The sequence below is a fragment of the Macrobrachium rosenbergii genome, chromosome 56 (assembly GCF_040412425.1).
Source record: "Macrobrachium rosenbergii isolate ZJJX-2024 chromosome 56, ASM4041242v1, whole genome shotgun sequence".
Classification (NCBI taxonomy): domain Eukaryota; kingdom Metazoa; phylum Arthropoda; class Malacostraca; order Decapoda; family Palaemonidae; genus Macrobrachium; species Macrobrachium rosenbergii.
The window spans coordinates 49,278,657-49,298,475 of NC_089796.1; the positions used below are offsets into that span (position 1 = coordinate 49,278,657).

At 43.1% G+C, this 19,819-nt stretch overlaps 1 protein-coding gene across 1 annotated transcript in view; it reads right to left on the reverse strand.

Annotated features, from left to right (window-relative positions):
• The window catches only part of LOC136836474 (dTTP/UTP pyrophosphatase), a 181,552-nt gene that overhangs the window by 83,497 nt on the left and 78,236 nt on the right, over window positions 1–19,819 (reverse strand). The window contains exon 2 of the mRNA XM_067100747.1: window positions 15,111–15,221. Within this exon, the coding sequence (XP_066956848.1) occupies window positions 15,111–15,221 (111 nt within the window). The remainder of the gene's footprint in view (window positions 1–15,110; window positions 15,222–19,819) is intronic.

Sequence of the window (19,819 nt, forward strand, 5' to 3'; positions counted from 1 at the left end):
GTCTTCTCTCACTAAACCTATCTTTACACAAATCCCCTACTGGAATTAAATACTGAAGTACAAAACTAGACTTTATTGACAAATTTAATGAAAGTGGTTCAGCAAAAGCTACGGCCATGAAATGGAGTGATTCACACCCCCTATCCATGGAATTCATAACTAGGGGAAATACTGCTTCACAAATAATTCTATACTAAGCAATACTAGTGAATAACACACTGGTCATCAAACAAAGTAATATGGTCATAGTTCTTTTAGACCACAATATATGTCATATAGTATGTAAGAGTAGCTAAAGATCATGGTCAAATAGCTCTCTGTATCCAACTGAGCAAATTTCCAAAGTCAGCATAAATGCACCTGCAGCAAAGAACCACCGACAGGACAGCACACAGTTCTTCTAAAGTCATCCAAGACATAATTATATATGTATACAGTATATAAATATATATATATAATATATATATATATATATATATATATATATATGATATAGATATATAGATAGATAGATAGATAGATAGATTTTAGACAGATAGATAGATAGATAGATAGTTAGAACAGTCCCCAGTTATTGGCGATACGGTTTTTCAGCGCTTGTCTAGCGATGAAACCGGCAAATTTTGGTGCTGATATGCGCCGATTCCCGCTCATCGGCGCCGACAATCGCGTATTGGCGCCAATACATACCTAACAGAGGCGCCGATAATCGCGCATTGGCGCCGATACATACCTAACAGAGGCGCCGATAATCGCGCATTGGCGCCGATACATACCTAACAGAGGCGCCGATAATCGCGCATTGGCAGTCCAATGCATACTAACAGAGCTGATTCCGATACATGACCAACAGAGATAATCATGCATCCGATACAACTAACAGAGCAATGTCGGCGCGTGGCGCCGATACATACCTAACAGAGGCGCCACTGACAGGTCATACCTAACAGAGCGCGATCCAAAATGGCGCCCGATACATATACATGGCGCCGATATAATCGCGCGTGGCGCCAATACATACCTAACAGATAATCGCGCGTGGCGCCGATACATACCTAACAGAGCGCGATATATCGGCATATATATATACATACCTAACAGAGAAGCGATAATGCGCGCGTTGCGATACATACCTAACAGGAGCCGATGGCGCGCGTATACATACCTAACAGAGGCACCGATATATCGATTGGCGCCGATACCATACCTAACAGAGCACATAAGACGTTGGCGCCGATACATACCTAACAGAGGCGCCGATAATCGATTGGCGATAAATACCTAACAGGCGCCGATGACGCGTACATACCTAACAGAGGCGCCGATAATACATACCTAACAGAGCATAATGGCGCCGCGATACATACCTAATGCCGATGTCGCGCATATGGCGCCGATATATACCTAACAGAGGCATATAATTAGCGCGATGCATACCTAACAGAGGCACCGATGTCGCGCATTGGCGCATACCTAACAGAGGCGATAATATATAATAAATATACCTAACAGAGCCGAAAACATAACGCGCGTGGCGCCAAATACATACAGGGTAGAGGATGAAAAAGCGCCGAAATACCGCCGATTTTTGGTTATAAAATGTATAATCGCGCGTTGGCGCCCGATACATATACCTAACAGATTTTCGCCGTGGCGCCGATACATACCTAACAGATTAATCACGCGCCGATACATACCTATATATAACCGAAACTCAATTTTGGCACTAATATATATAATCGGTATATATTATATATTCGCCTATATATATATATATATATAAATATAAATATATATATATATATATATATATATATATATATATATATATATATATATATATATTATATATAATACAGGCATTCTCTGGGTTACGACGTGGCTTGGCTTACGACGTTCCGAGTTTACGAAGCTCTTCAAATATATTCATCAAAAATTATTTCCTGGGTTACAACGAATGTTCCAGGTTTATGATGCCGACAGCGCCGATCCGACGGAAGAAATATGGCTCCAAAATGGCAGAATGGTTAAAATTTGGAGTTTTTATTGTTGAAAAACTCAATAAAAATGCGGGATACATAGTTTTCAAGATGGTGCTAGGAATATTCGGCCTCAGAACTACACCGAATACCAATGTCAGAAATGCTAGAAAATGATTCTGTGTCCTTTAACCCAGTTTCAAAAACGCAAAGAAAAACTAAAATTGTTTATTTAAGATGAATTCAGATGTAATATTTATTTAAAGAAAGCAAAAATAGTAAAGAATTTTAATAGAAAAAGATAAGAAAACTGGGTCTCTGAGTATTTAGCTCACTGAAACTGAGCTGTTTGTACAATGATCTTTGTTTTTCTTAACAAAACTATGCCATTATATTACAACGACCGTTAAACCTAACTTACTAGTAGTTTTTGTTTTCTATATGCATACTTTGTGGAATATCACCTCTCAAATTTTAAATTCAATTACAGTAACCATAGCAATGGCTTCTAAGTGCATTGAATCTGGAAGAGGAAAAGAAAAATTCATCGATGAAGAAAATGACAGATATGATTTTAATATGTCCAGTGTCGACAAGATAAGGCTATTTTGGCGGTGTAAACGTGCAATACTCGAATACATACGAAATGCGGGATGGCGAAAATGTGATTCTTATGAAGATTAACACTCATAATCACTCTTCTACATCAGCAAAAATAGCAGCCCGGAGTGCTATATCAGAAATGAAGTGTAAAATTAAAAACGGTGAATCATCTAGCACAAGAATGATTTTAGTAGATACTGTGAATAAACTTGATGAAAATGTAATAAGCGAAATATCGAGTTTGCCAACAACAATTTCAAGGCCAATAACAAATTGGCAGACTGAAGCTTTTCGTGCCCCTCCTTTACCTTTGACTCGTCCTGGACTTGAAGTGCCTCACATCTCTCGTGTTTTGAGTGATGGCAAACTGTTCTCACAAAGTGGCATTGGAATTGATGCCGACAAAAGAATTTCGTGATTTGCTTTGACAAGGGGCTTGATGGTCTACAAAGTTCTTTCTGCTTGGGAATGGATGGTACTTTCAAAGTTTCACCAAATGGATGATATCAAGTTCTGAGTTATACATGCTTATATCTGTGGAAGAGTCTGCCCTCGTGCATTTATTTTATTGCCTGGCAAACAGAAGCTACTTACGATAAAGCCTTTATGAAACTAAAAGACCTACTGCCAAATTTAAATCCCAAGGAAGTGACGATCGATTTCGAGAAAGCACTTTGTAATAGTACCCAAAAGCATTTTCCTAGTTGTGTCAGTGTTGGGTGCTTCTTCCATTTATGCCGGACCGTCTAGCGCTGAATTTGTGATTTGGGTTTTAAACGTCAGTATAATACTGACAATAATTTTTCGCAGATAGTCAGAATGTTTTGTGCTTTGGCATTCTTGCCAGCTGAAGAGGTGATTGATGCTTTTGAGGAACTTTGTGAAGACGAATCAGTACCGATGGATTTTATTAGTTACTTTAAATTAACATATATCGGTGCAATCCGTGGACGGGGATGTAGAAGAGAAGCTCCTTTATATCCTATAGTATTTTGGAATATCAGAAGTCGTGTTATGGATGAATGTTCTGGCACAAACAATGCATTGCAAGGATTTCACTTAGCCTAAAGACACTCCATAGCAAGCAAAAAAACCCAACATTTGGGGATTCATTAATGTCCTGAAAAAGGAAGAGGCACTCACACAAACTAAAATTGTACATTTGCAGCCGGGAGAAAGGCCAAATTAAAAAAAGGAAATATGAAAAACTTGACAACCGTATTGAGACGTTAGTAGAAAAGTATGATGGAAGCAACCAGACTGAATTTTTAAGGGTTATTACTTATAAATTCAAGTTTTTAAAAAGATTTATGGTGATTACAAATTTTAACTCATTGTTTTATTGAACTTTTTACTATTTAGTACTCAATAAATGTTCTAAAATTAATCTGATGTTTTCTATTTACTACCCTATAAACATAATTATCATGTAAACACAAAATAGTTCATATGCTGAGCACAGTAGCTTGAGACCGAATTTTCAGAGACTGAATTTTCCAGACCAAGTTTTCTGAGACCGAATTTTCCGAGACCGATTTTTCTGGCCACATTTCAAGACACCCAAAGGAATAAAAGTAAGGTTTTATTACGATTTTCGACGGTATTTCGGACGAAATATGCACCCAAAACGGCAGAATGGTCAATATTTGGATTTTTTATGAAAAACTCAATAAAATGCAGGATACGTTGTTTTCAAGACACCCAAAGGATTAAAAGTAAGGTTTTCTTATGATTCTCGACGGTATTTCGGACGACTTGGTCCAACGCATACGATGGAAGAAAATTCACATTAGCGGATTTTTTCATATAGTAATATTCACCAAATACTGATTTTTATTTTAGTTTCATGAATAAATACATTTTTTATGATTAAAAAAATTATTTACTAATTTTCAAATATTAGTGTTAAGGTAACCATAGCAAAGTATCAATAAAATTTTAAATTAAAATCCCGTGATATCACAAAACAGCTTACCGATTAAAAACTTCATTCAACCACTCTCTCTCTTTCTCTCTCCAGAATAATGCATGAATAATTTCACTCTTTTGAGATTTAAGTAAGGCCAACTGCCCATATCTCTTTCTCTCTCTCTCTCTCGCTTTCTCTTTGTACTGCATATATCCTTTAATGAAATATGGATTACTGTATATCAACATAGAAATAAACTAAAATTCCATCATCGGTTGTGTTACAATTTTTTTATTACTTTGATGTAGGCTACATGACAACACGATATTGGCTAGATTAGAAATAGCCAATAACATAGCTTGTATCAAACCCCGTCACTCCATGGCGACAAACTATTGGCCGGAGGGACTGAAAGTATCCAATAACAACTTGTAACAACCCCCTCCTCTCTCTCTCGCTCTCCTTGACGTCATACTATTGGCAGGAAGGGTGGGATTTTAACCAATCACAAAGCTTGTGCCCCAAGAACTTTGCATACATTATAAGGAGGGTGAGTAGTATTTTTTTCTCTCTCCGAGATAAAAGAGAGAGAGAGAGAAGAATGACTGCACAAGAATTTAATAAATTTGTGGGAGATGGTGAGGAATAATCACGTTTGTATAAATAAATGATCTGCCTAGTAATAAGTATTAATTTTCAAATATTAATAAGATTATTAAGATTAAATAATAATAATATGTGGGTAATAGACCCTCTTTCAAACAGGAACTGTTGAAAGTTATTGCTGCATCAGCTGCATTCAGTTTATATAGAGTTTTCTCTATTTTTCTAATAACTGATTTCTCTTAGCTACTGCATCGAGCCAGTAACGTACCAACGTTCATCGTCTTATGGAGGAAAATTTGTCATAGATCAGGGTGTGGTTTTATTCAATAAGTAAACAAAATGTGGATATCATAATCCGTAGAGTTTTGTACAATTAGGTACACATCAAAATTTAATATTCTGTTGTTATGACAACGTTTCTCTCAGTTCCAACTGAGTATGGTCACAGCAGAGGCTGGGAGTAGACTGATTACGCTGCTGGGTTTTACTCTTTGTATAGTAGATTGTCAGCAGGGGTCAACTGCATGCTAACTTTTGACTGGCCGAGGCGGAATGCAGGCCGCCTATTGGCTTGGCTGGCGAGAGACTTCTCCAGTCCAAGTTCTTAGGCTTGATGGTCACACTGTTGCAGTCTCACTGACCAGAGGGACAGGTGCATGATGTCACAGTGTGGTGTGCGACGTTGCGTGACATCACGTTCTGGTATTATCCTGCAAATACTCATTCTCATTGGTCGCAGGATGGCTCGCCTGATCTTGTATTGGTGGGCCGGTAGTATCTCTTGCGTTGGTGTCGGTTGCAGGCCTTTGTATTGTTGGTCATCTTATGCTGGTGGGGAGGAAGAGAACTTCCTGGGTTGTATTCAGTGAGGGCTTTTCTTGTTAGATTAAGAGCGACTCCAGTAGTCCTGGGTGCCGTGAGTCTGGGGCCCTTCCAATTATCATGGTGTTCTTGATACTGTAATTACACTTCTGGTGATGTTTTCTTGGTGGGAGTTTCTCATGTGGAGTTTTATTGCACCTTCTTGTGCATGACAGGAAATCCTCTTAGACAGTTTCATAGTGGTCATACCCATGTATGAGCTGGGACATCCACCGACAGGGCATCTGAAGTGGTACACCACATTTATCTGCTTAAGAGGATCTCTTATCAGCGGGGCCAGGTTATTCTTCATAATCATGTCTCTTGTGTGCCTATTATGGTAACAGATGACTAGGTCCAGTTTGGTGTCGGCTTCAGTGGTGGATATGTCCTCAGCGATAATTTTCTTCATGACATCCTCGTCTTCTTGGTATTTCAGGTGCATTGTGACTTTGTAATATAACTTGATTCTTTCTTGTGGATGGGGCTGCGGCTGTTCTCCTTCTTCATACTGTGAGAGGTGCAAATAAGAGAGCAGGTGGACATTTACTGCTAGTTTATTCAGAGAGCGGGCCGCTTATAAAGCGGCGTGCGGACGTCAGTACAAAGACATACATGGAATACAGGTGACCCGAGGTCAATTGTTCTCAATGTGAAACAGGACAGGTAAATACAAATAAAATGTAAAAAATAAATTACAAGAATGGACACAATAATGCTCTGACACATGTACAACATAAAAGGGCACAAATGGATACGTAACTGATACACATTTACATAAATAAAACATGGTTAATTAGCCTGACCTAAGTTCATGGGAAAGGCACCATAGAAAATGGGAGGCTCACTAGAGAAACCCGTTGGAATGACTTTACAATACTCCCCCCAAGACGTGGGTAACGTCTGATTAAAGTAAGTATCTGCTGGGGTGCTGGGAGACTGCTGCAGCTCTGTGATGCAGCTGGGGCTGCGGTGTGGGTGGGGCTTGCTGGCTGCGGCGCTGCCTGGGTCCGGGTCTTCCCGGGGTGGCCGCGTGAATTCTTGTCGGTGGGGTGGGCTGCGGGGGCGAACACAGCTGCGGGGACGATGACTCCTGCGGAGGGCCTTGAGGGGTTTGTCAACATCCCCCTCCAACAGTGCGGGCTTGAGGCGGTCTATTGACACCCAGTCATCCTTCCTGTGGATGGCCACCTAGAATGCTTTATTGTTTCTCTCCAGCATGCGGAAGGGCCCCCTGTAGGGCCTGGTTAAGGGTGGGCGGACGGCATCATTCCTGATAAAGACATGGGTGGTGGAGGACAGGCCGGGAGGCGTAAAAGGCGTTGTTCTGTTAGTATATGGCCGCTGGCAGGGGGCGAACTTTCCGACCGTGTGTCCCAGAGCCTCTGGACTGTCAGGTTGTGGCGATCCCCATGATGAGCTCGCTTGGGACTATGAGAGACTCAAGCAGACTTTTTCTGCTGTGGACAGGTCTGCCATTGGCTCTGGGGGCGGTCCTCAAGCCTGAGGAGGACCCAGGACAGCTGGTACTTCCAATCCTCGGCGGTGCAGCGGGCCATGAGGGACGCCTTCAGGGATCTATGGAATCTTTCCACCAATCTGTTGGCCGCGGGGTTGTAGGCGGTGGTGCTGTGGTGAGTGGTCCCCAGCAGGCCAGGGCGGACCACAGCTCGGACAGGAAGGCTGGACCCCTGTCTGTTGTTATGTGGTCCAGGACACTGAACCGGCTGATCCAGCTGGAGAGGAGGGCCTCAGCGTACGCACTGGCGGTGGCTTCTTGCATGGGCGTCGCTTCGGGCCACCTGGTGGAGCGGTCGACGACTGTCAGGAGATACCTGGCCCGGCCTGATGGGGAAAGGGGGCCTACTACGTCGACATGGACATGTCCGGAAACGCTCCCAGCTGGGGAAACTCACCCACCCCCGACTCGGTGTGTCACCCTACTCTGCTGGTCTGGCACCGGATGAACTACCTCGCCAAGGCTGTCGTGTCCTTCCGCATGCCGTGCCAGACAAACTTTTCTGCCAGCAGCTTGGCCATCGTCCTGCCGGAGGGGTGGGACAGCCCGTGGATGACGTCGAACACCAGACGGCGGTGGGAGGCAGGTACCAGTGGGCGGGGTGGTTGGTGCTTACGTCGCTCAGCAGTGATGGCCCCCACGGCAAGGGGCACATCCTTCCAACTGAGTGACGTGATGGTGGTGCGGTAGGCTGGAACCTCTGGGTTGGTGGCCTGCTCCCAGGCGAGGTCCTCATAGTCGATCCCGAGCTGCACTGCGTTGAGCTCGATCCTCGAGAGGGTGTCTGCTACAGGGTTCTTTCTGCCGGGGAGGTATTTGATTGTGCAGGTGAACTCCGCAATGGCTACAAGATGCCGCTGCTGCCGGGGGAACCATGCATCCCCCTGCTTTGTGAAGGCGTGGACCAGCGGCTGGTGGCCCGTCCAAACTGTGAAGGGCGTGCCCTCCAGGAGGAACTTGAAGTGGCATACCACCCAATACACTGCGCAGAGTTCCCTGTCAAAGGTGCTGTAGCGGGACTCTGCAGGGCTGAACTTCCTGCTGAAGAAGGTGATAGGCTGAGGGGCTCCGGCGACGACCTGCTCCAGGACTGCCCCACAGACAACGTTGCTGTCGTCCGTCATCAGCTGGAGGAGGACGCTGGGGTCCTGGTGGGCCAAGGCGGTTGCCTCGGCGAGGGCGGCCTTCGTCAGGGAGAAGGCCCGCTGTTGGTCGGGGCCCCACACTGGGACTTGGGATGGCCCTTCAGGATCTCTGTCAGGGGCCATGGTATGCGCAACCCCGGGATGAACCTCCTGTAGTAGTTGACCATCCCAAGGAATTCCTGTATGGCCTTGACGGAGGTAGGGGTGGGGAACCTGGCAACAGCTGCGACCTTTGATGCGAGTGGACGGACGATCCCCGGGGATATCTCGTGGCCCAGGAAGTCGACTCTTTCAACGCCAAAGGTGCATTTGTCAAACCTGACGACAAGGCCGTTCTCCTGCAGGTGCTGCAAGACCTTCCAGATGTGCCACAGGTGTTCTCTGTGGGATCTGGAAAAAATCAAAATATCATCTATGTAACAGACGAGAACTTCAGGTCCCCAGGATGCTGTCCATCAGTCTCTGGAAGGTTGCCCTGCATTCCTCAGGCCGAAGGTGGAGAAGGCGAAGACGTAGGACCCAAAGGGCGTGATGATGGCGGTTTTTGGGATGTCCTCTGGAGCTACTAGTACCTGAAAATAGGATTTCAACAGATCCAGTTTAGAAAATATTTTGGCCCCGTGAAAAGAGGCTGTGAGATCTTGTATGTTTGGAAGAGGGTATTGATCTGGTTCCGTGGCGAGGTTGAGCCACCTATAGTCACCGCAGGGTCTCCAGGAGCCGTCCGGTTTCTTCACCACGTGGAGGGGAGAGGCCCACAGGCTGGAGGCCTTCCTGCATATGCCCATACGCTCCACCTCAGCGAAAGCATCCTTGGCCTCCTGAAGTCGTCGAGGGGGAAGCCTCCAGAACTTTGCGTGCATTGGGGGGCCCTTTGTTTTGATGTGGTGGTAAACTCCGTACTTGGCAGGGGCCCCGGGCACCTGATGCAGTTTGGGCTTGAAGACATCGGGGAACTCCTTCAGAAGTTGAGGATACTGGTGCGGGGCGACAGAGCAGACGGTGGGTGCGCTGGGGCCAGTCGCCAGGGGAAGGGACTGGCAGGAGTCGGTGTCCATCAGGCGCTTACGACTGACGTCGACTGCCAGACCGAAGTAGGCGAGGAAGTCCGCGCCCAGGAGTGGGGTCCTCACGTCCGCGACGATGAAATTCCACCTGTACCTCCGGCCAAGGATGGAGACCAACAGGAGCTTGGTGCCATAGGAGAGGATGGGGACCCGTTGGCAGCAGTCAGAGAGGCAGTTGGGTCCGGTGGCCATTTGCGGTCCTCTCTGGATGGCGGGAACACTGATCATATGGCCCAGTGTCAATCAGCATCATCCTGCCGGAGATGGTATCGTGGACGTAAAAACCTACTGGTTCTGGGCTCCTGGGTTCTTCTGCTGCCACGGCGGCCTGTGCTGTTGGCTGCCGCCACCTCCGTTTTTTGGATGGGCGAAAGGGCAGGGGGGTTGACAGTTCCGGGTGTCCTTGCCGTACTGCTGGTGGTAGTAGCAAGGCCCCGGCAGTTGCTTCTTCTGGTGATGGGTTGGCTGCCTTCTGGTGACGGCGTTTATCTCCCCCTCTGCAGCCTCCTCCAGTTGGAGGGAATTGATGGGGTGTGCGGGCATGGACGTCCGCTTAGCTGCCCTCGTGAAGTCAGTCAGCTGCTGCACTGTCCTTATCAGGTTGTCGAGGGGTAGGGTGTAAGGCTCCAGGATCTGGGTCCGAGCCTCCAGGAGGAGCTGACGGAGGAAGATCTCCCTCGACAGGCTTATCTCCGAGTGCCTGCCGCTGCTGTCTGTCCCAGGTAGGATGAGGAGGTCCTGGATGATGTTCCACGTCTCCCGGAGGTTCTGGTCGTGTCAGGGGTTGCTGACGAAGTCGAGGGCGTGGGCAGCCCTCTCAGAGACCGGCAGGGAGCAGGTCTCGACAAGAGAGGCCTTCAGCTTTTGGTAGGTGGCGGGACTTGCGGCAGACACCCACGAGGCGATCTTTCTGTAGACCTCTTCCGGGCAGTACCTCTGCCTGCAGCACCTTATCGGTCAGTCCTGCCAGCCTGAACTGCCCCTCAACCCTGTAGAGCCATGATGACAGGTTGCTGTGAGTAAAGGCGGCAGCTTTATGGCGAGGGCGGACCTTGTTTGGTCTGTCAGGAAGGGCAGCGTGCAAGGAGCGGGTACTGGGGTGGAGGAGCACGCGAGCCTTGGCGTGGGGGAGGGCACGAGTGGGTTCTGCACGAGGGAGATATCAGATTCCACGAAGTTCGCGGTTATTTGTATGTGGGAGGGAATGTTCGCGTCCATGCTTGCTTCTGCACTCTCACTTGGAGCGGGTTACACTCGCATCAATACACGCTTGGGAGCATGCCATGTGGGTCCGCTAATGACGCCGGTGACCTGCCGATGAGGGTCGTTACGCCCGAACGCTTTGTTAAAGCACCGTCTTTCATCCATTAGGGGCGTGGGGTAGTTCATCGGGTCAAGACTAAGTTGCCGTATGGGTCCGCTAATGGCTCCTGGAACCACTCCGGGGTCACCACTGTGAGAGGTGCAAAAAAGAGAGCAGGTGGACATTTACTGCTAGTTTATTCAGAGAGCGTGCCACTTATAAAGTGGCGTGCGGACGTCAGTACACAGACATACATGGAATACAGGTGACCCGAGGTCAATTGTTCTCAATGTGAAACAGGACAGGTAAATACAAATAACATGTCAAAAATAAATTACAAGAATGGACACAATAATGCTCTGACACATGTACAACATAAAAGGGCACAAATGGATAAGTAGCAGATACACATTTACATAACTAAAAACATGGCTAATCAGCCTGACTTAAGTTCATGGGAAAGGCACCGTAGAAAACGGGAGGTTCACTAGAGAAAACCCAATGAGCAGGGACTTTACAATACCACCGATCCAATGCTGCATGTATTTCTTTGTTAAACTGCTTGTTGGAGTATCCATTATTCACAAGCATTTGAGAGATGCAATCAATTTCTTGGTGTGTGTCCTGCCAGGTAGAACAATGTTTTAAGGCCATTCTTACGAAGGCCTTGATGGTGGTGTTCTTTTACCTTGCAGGGCACTTGTTGTCTCTGTTTAGGCAGAGGCCTAAGTTAGTCAGCTTGGTATATACAGAGGTTCTTAGGCCATCTTCCGTCTTGCAAATAAGGACATTGAGAAAGGGGTGCTGACCGCTGCTACTAAATTCAACTGTGTAGTTCAGTGAACTGCATTGCTGGAATGTGCGGCAGATCGCTTCTACCTCATCTTCATCATCTGCCTGCACAAAGATGTCGTCGATGTAGCGGACATACTTGCATGGTCTTCGTATGCGGAAAAGACTCGTTCTTCTACAGTTCCCATATAGAAGTTCGTGAAGAGGACACCCAGAGGCGAGCCCATTGCCACACCATCTTTCTGCCTATACATATGGCCCCTATGGGTGGAAAAAGGGGCCTTCTTAGTGCATATCTCCAGGAGGGTCCACAGTGATCCTTCCGGGATATTCAGCTGGGGCGTCGAAGGGTTCCTAGAGACACGTTTGATGATGAGGTCAATGGTCTCTTCTACGGGCACGTTAGTAAATAGGGATTCAACGTAAATAGGGATTCAATGTTGAATCCCTATTCAATAACGTGCCTGCACCCTTCCTCAGCAGTGCATTTGCCTCCTCCCAAAAGACAAGATCCTTCTGTGAGCCAGGAATGTATGTGTGTAAATAAACCAGGTCATAAGCAAGGGGTGGTGGGGACTTAAAAGGTAATAGATATCCTTCTCATAGAACAAGCACTGTTGTGGTTTCTTTTTCTCATCTAGGAAACAGTGTTGAATTCGCCGAGAGATGTCGAGAATGAGCAGTGATCCAGTTAAACAAACTTGGGTAGTAAACCAAACTATCTCTGCTTAACCTGCATTTATTTCCTAATACAGTAGTTTTATTTACAAACAACTTACAACCAGCACAAGTTACCTCTGTATTCCTGTGGACAATAATATATTGGATCAATCCCTACCTAACCACATACTAACCTATAATCAGTCCAAAGAACACTCATAAATACAACTTGATGATCATCAATCTCCTTTACAGTTTGTTTTTTAGTATGAAAATACACAAAGAAATAAAGTGAGTACAGTACTTACAATTTTCCAATAAACCTCCAATGCATCCAGGAATATTTAATCAAAATAGATTTTTCACAGAAAAGAACTTAGTATATACATTATATATAAACAGCTCCTCGTACACTGTCAACTTTTTACAACATACAAATGAGAAGTATAAGTCTTTTTTCTTTGAGAAATGGGTCCAGCAAGCTGATAACTCCCACAAAATAATTAAAAATACAGTATATCAATACAGTCTATCATACACTTTAAACTATTAATCTTTTACACGGGAAGATAAATTCACCAACAACCTTATTTCCAGGAAGTACATTAAAGGTTTTAAGAATAAAGACCATTATGATAGCGTTGTCTCGTTAGCCACATCTGATGCTGCGGTTGCCTCTCTTTCTCCTGTTCAGGTAACTCGGTTACTTCCAGTAACCGATGTTGCAGGTGCCTATACAGTTGATGACCAGCAAAATGACCACATCGAGCAAGGACCAATTAGACGTTCCAGACGACTGGCAGGACTTTCATCAGAAAACGACGGCATTGCCTGATCTATGTTTGACGACCGGTTCCATAGTTTATAAACAACTTCGCTTGTTTTGAGTCCTTTTATGTTTACTTGGTTGGAGTGTTACATCAACGCATCAGATTGAAAAGGGGAACCGAACAAGTTCCCAAAAGCTATCTATATTGATTTATCTTTAAATATATGTACATTTACATAACTGTGGATTTGCTTCTCCACTTTAAACTATACCAAACACAAACTAAATTCTTTAATTCTAGACTTTTCTTTTGTGTCTAGTAGCTTATATAACACCCATCTCTACCATAGTAGTTCATAGTATAATTTTCCTCCCAGCATACTAATAGAATCCAATTCATCAAGTTCAACCAAAACCCAATTTCTCAAGGGGCTGACCATTCCACAATCATTTCTGCTAACAATAACAATAAAAATCAAACCAATGAATATATATAATAAATTACATACAGAAAAAAACAAAAAACATAGTTTGTTTTCACAGATACTGACTATCTTTTAACAAAGCAACACTACCCAGGTCTCCACTCCATGTCACTGCCATGTTGCCCAGTGGCTCGACAGGCAACCCCTTGACTTTCGGCATGGATGGGCTGAAAGGAACACAATTGCAAACCTCTCTCTGATCCAATTAGGAAGAGCCAGCCTGACCTGCAGGTCAAGCTGCGGTGCCTTGCAGAGGCCAAGAGGCGCTATGTGACAATGCCTGGTTGACGACCATGTCATTACTCTCACCACATAGCCTGTCCATCGCAGCCTCTACCTCGCTCTGAGGGAAGAGGTAGATCACAGTACCAGTCCATTCTGGAATGGTAATACTGACTCTGCTGCTTTGTACCTCGAGAGCTGGAATAAAACAGCATCCTGCCTCTTCAACACCAGATTGGACCACAAGTTGGCTGTCTGGTGGATTAGGTGGGTAATGGCCCTACCTCCAGACAGCAGCAGTCTCTTAACGGAAGCATCCTCCTTCAGGAGTGCGACTTCCCTTTGAGGATGATATCCTAGCAACCATACAGGACCATACTTCCAACCAAAAATGCTGTGGTGGCTGTATATTGGCCGTTTTGTATTGTACCAACGCCTCCTCCTCCTCCTCCTCCTCCATGATGAACACAAGGGCCAGGCAACCTGGCCAACAGCTCTTTGGCCTCAGAGAATCCATGTACAGACTTCTTATCAACCCGAGCGCTATCCATCCAAAAAGGGGCCAGCACTGCTAGGAAGTGGGACAGGGAACAAAGAAGGTGGGAGAAAGGAGCTATAAGGATTTGGTGGAATCACTGGGGATGTATTACCCCTTCCCCACCCTGAAAGAAGCTGGCAAACATTTCTTGTCTTTCCTCTTCCACTTGCAAAATCTCCTCTCACTGCAAAGACGACCAGCCAACACACTCCTCCTTGTAGGGAGAAGAACATGTGCATGCATTTCCCTTAAAGGAAAAATATTACTTATTAGCCTTTACTGCTGTGGGGAACATAAACGACCCACAAAGGCACCCAAATCCCTTGCAACATGGTTGATCAGGTTCTTCTCCATAGAAAAAACTGACAAAAACACAGTCAACAATAAATGAAAAACAATTATACACATAAAAAAAGGCTCTTGATTGTATTTTCATAGGAACAAATTCAGTTTCAACTTTAAGAAAAGGTGCTTTTCTCAAGCCATCAATAACTATAGTATACTACCATGATATTTATAAACTAACAAAAGTCAGCCTTCAATCTTCAAGTGAACATTGAGGCAAAAGTATAATAGGGTATGAATTAATGCACTTTGCAAGCAAAAATACAGGAGCAAGTTTTAAAGAATTTCAAGTGGTATATTCACTTACTTCTTCCGCCTTACCACGTGCCGTTGCAATTGCAAAATCTCCAGGGTTATCATAATCTTTAGGATCATATTTCTCTTCAAAGGTTGAAGGTATGATCGTCAAGTTTAAACCCTGAAAAGAAATTAATATTCTACAATAACCAAGACAGCAAATTTTTAAAATAATACAACTATCCAGAACTCGTCATTATTCAGACGCAACTGGACCACAGGGACCAAGGCCCAATGATATATGATACTGTATTTATATTTATTTATATATATATATATATATATATATATATATATATAATATTTATAAAAAACCGCTTTCTAAAATGGTATTGTAATTTTAGATAAAGCTGACTGCAAATCACGTATGCAAGCCTTACTGGATGATGATACGACTTACAAACAACTAACAAAAAATACCCTTGATCAAATCATAAAAATTTCAATAGCACAATGAAAAAAGTCCTTAAAGATAAAATAGAACTAATAGGTCAGTTGTCAGTAAAATTTCCCTCGTTACCTTACTTATACGGATTAGTAAAAACGCACAAAGAAAATAATGCTATGCGGCCTATTATCAGAACTGTTGGCTCAATATCATATCAACTTTCGAACTATATTACCAAGCTTCTTATCCCCGTTACTTGGGAACTATCTCCGATTCTCATGTATATAATTGTCTAGATTTAATTGATAAATTAAACAAATCACTTTTTGGCCCGCAGATAGATTCGTTAGTTTTGACGTTTGTTCTCTTTTTACTGAAGTCCCTATAGATTCTATTTTAGAGTATCTTAGTAATGAACTAATCCATCATGAATTACCTCTATCTGTAAGTCATATTTCACTCACTAAGTTGTGCATTTGTTATTGTAAGTTTATATTCAATGGTGAATTTTACCAACAAATATTTGGTATGGCAATGGGCAACCCTTTATCTCCACTCCTCTCAAACTTGTATATGGAATTCTTTGAAAAACGATATTTACCTAATATCATTTATACTCCTTTAAAGTGGTATAGGTATGTTGACAGTATTTTAGCTGTTTTGCCTCCTGATATTGATGTAAATGATTTACTCTCTAATTTGAATAACCAGGTAAATTTACTTTAGAATTAGTAAAAGACAATTGCCTCCCTTTCTTAGATGTTTTAATACATAGAGAACCATTTAAATGCAAATTCAGTATTTATAGGAAATTGACCAACAACTTAACTTGTGTCCATTTTTATCAAAATATCAATTTTTTCTTCTATGTTTTTACGAGCTTTGCGCATTGTCAGTCCCCAGTTTTTGGATCAAGAATTTGAATACATAGGAAAAATAGGGACAGATTTATGTTATCCTTCACATATACTAGATATTTGTTATAATCAAGCCCACAAAAAGTTTTATAGTGAAAGTAACATGGAGACAGTCACCCCTAAGAACATTTTTAGCTTGCCATATTTTAGTGGTTTTGAAAACATAAAGTCATTTTTAAAATCTCTTAATGTCAACCTCGGTTTTTCATATAATGACACCCTAAAAGGAATGTTAATAAAAAATAGCCCTAAAGATAACAACAACATAATATATAAAATTCCATGTTTGGACGCCTCCTCTTTTTATATTGGCTAATCTAGCAAAGATTTATATGAACGTATTAAGCAACATAAGTGTTCAGTCAAAACTGGACAAACATCCAATAATATATTCTTTCCTTTAAGTGAAAACTTTCACAGGATACATTGGACTGAAAGTTCAGTGATTGCCAAATTGAAAAATTTCTCTTTAAGAAATCTTTTGGAGTCAGCTGTAATTTTAATCTTAACCCTGGCATGTATTATTTGGACCCCTGTATTAGAAAAATTAGTTACTTTACATATATTTTCTATGTATTCGTATGTTTAATATAAGTTTTTATTTGTAAAAATATTCATTTTGCAAAAACTGTTAGTTTACAAAAAAAGGGGAATTATTTTGTTGTACTAACATTTTTTGTGGTCAGTCACCTCCTTGTATAATCTTTTAATTGTCCTGTCCCTGCTTCTGAACAGTTGATCCTAATCCTTTGTAACATCTCTTAAATATTTAAGCCTGTTTTGGTAGTTCTACTAATTCTTCAATTGTGTTGGATTCCACGTACATATTTTTTCCTTTGTAATCCCCATCTGTCATTCATATGAGCTCTCTTTGTAAACTTACTTTCATATTTCTTGTCTGCTAAGTAAAGGACGACAGTCGAAAGGGCTCACAGCACTCCATTGTTTCTCTTTCCTTCGTGGATTTTGTCTTTATTTACATACAGTACTGTATTTACAGTGTATTGTATTTTAGGATGAAAATACATACAGTACTGTATTGACTTAATACTGTAGGCGCACGAGTACAGTAACCAACTTAGGAACAATTCAAATATTGTGTTTTGGGATGAAAAAATGTAAAGTACTGTACTGACTTTATATCATACTGTACTTGAATAGGCGTGAAGAGTACAGTAAGCAACTTTCGAACAATTCAAATATTGTGTTTTAGGATGAAAAAACGAACAGTGTTGTATTGACTTTATACCATACTGTACTTAAATAGGCATGAAGAGAACAATAACCAACTTTTGAACAATTCAAATATTGTGTTTTAGGATGAAAAAACTCACGGTACTGTATTGACTTCATATCATACAGTACTTAAATAGGAGTGAAGAGTACTATAACCAACTTACAAACAATTCAAATATAGTATAGTATTGTGTTTTAAGGTGAAAAAAGTACAGTACAATGGTCCCCCGCCTATTCGCTGTTCTGGCTTTGCAGCTTCACCTATTCGTGATTTTCCTGTGGATCGTATATCCACATTATTCACAGAAAATGTGCCTATTTACGGAATTTTTCATAAGAGAAATATTCAATAATTATTATATTTTCATATTATTTTCGTGACTAAATGCATTTTCCATGATATATTGTAACTGTTAAAGTAGTCAGGTATAAGTATTTTTACAGGGTTTTTTGGTGTTTGGGTAATCAAAATAGGCAGTTCTCAGCATTTTTAGAAGGGTGTCAAGTATTCACGGATTTAAGTAGCCATGAAGAGTACAATAACTAACTTACAAACAATTCAAATATTGTGTTTTAGAATGAAAAAATCACAATTTTTAAAAGAAAATTATATTTTTTCTAACCATACAAACCTGAGGTCCTTTACATTAGGAATTACTTACAGCGCAGCTGGAAACAGACATTGAACTTTCAAACAAGGTGATTAGGCAGTTACCTACTGTCCATTAGGCGGGAGTCCTGCCTGCCCAGACGTAAACATTCCAATTTGCCTTTCCGCCCAGGTGTCAGATTGAGGGGTGGCATGGGGTGGGCATAAAAATGTAACATACAGGACCTCAGGTTTGTATAGTTAGGAAAAATACAATTTACTTTAAAAAATTGTGATTAGTTCCTACACGATGTTCAAACCATAGGTCCTTTACATTAGGAAGACTCACTGGTTGGAGGGAGGAATCTGAGTGAGTCTCTTGAATTGACTGGTGTTTGCCACACCTGGGATTCTCTTCCTGGTCGATGAGCATGGAGAAACAAGCTTCTGACAAACTGATCAGGGTGTAGTACCACATGATCAATTGTCAGACTTCTGGGTCTTTTTCGGAGGAAAACGTAACCTCAAACGAAAATATGCTAGGATGAACCTTAAGAGTCAGAGACAGTAAGGCAAATGTAACTATGGGTTTGTCTTATTGTCAAGGTCTCCTTCCTCCCCTTGCTACAGGAAGGAGCAGGTTTGCTTCTATAATCCAGGAAGGAAAAATAGAATGGAATCTCGATGTATAGACTTACCTGCATCGACCTCCAGTTCCAGTACAGTAACAGCTTGGGTCCACTCTCTGCCCGAAGGAAGAGAGGAAGGACAAGAAGGAAGGAGAAGGAGAGGCCAGTCATTCCTGCAGTCATTCTCACATCCACAACCAAACATCTTAGGCGAGATGCAATCCTGCCCTGTTAGAGGAGCCAGGTTAAGCTACACAACTTGTTGAGCAGCCACCATAGGCCCCAAGGAAAATGTGTCCAAGGACTTGTGGGCAATGTCCCGCAGGTAGAAAGAGGTGGAGAGTGGTCTGTTGAGACCACACTCCTGCTTTCAGTACCTGAGAAACCGACAGGTTCTACCGGAGGTTGGATCAATGCCCCTGACTTCGTAAGCTCTCAGGATCAAGGGTAACTGATCCCCATCCCCTCAAGTGTTTAACATCAAAGGAATGTCCATGCAGTTCTCCTACTCTCTTCGCCGATGCCAGGGCAAGCAGGAAGACAATCTTGAGGGTCAGATCCCTGCCTGACAACTCTCATAAAGGCTCATACAGTGCACAAGTCAGGCTCCTCAAAACAAGAGTCATATCCCATGCAGGGGGGCCTGAGGTCCCTGGGTGGGCAAGACCTTTCGAAGCTTATCACCAGTAGCGAAATCTCCAAAAGGAGCAGATGTCTACATCCTTCAGCTGCAAGACAAGACTGAGTGAGGCCCTATAGCCTTTCACGGCTGAAACAGAGAAGCTTCTCTCGGGGAAGGAAGATGAGGAAATCAATGACTTGCTGAATAGTAGCTCAGACCAGAGAGAGACCCAGTCTATGACACCAACCACAGAACAGAGGATGGCCCACTTTCCCTGGTATAGTGCTGTAGAGGACTATCTGAGGTATCCAGCCATCTCTGTTGCTACTTGGTGCATA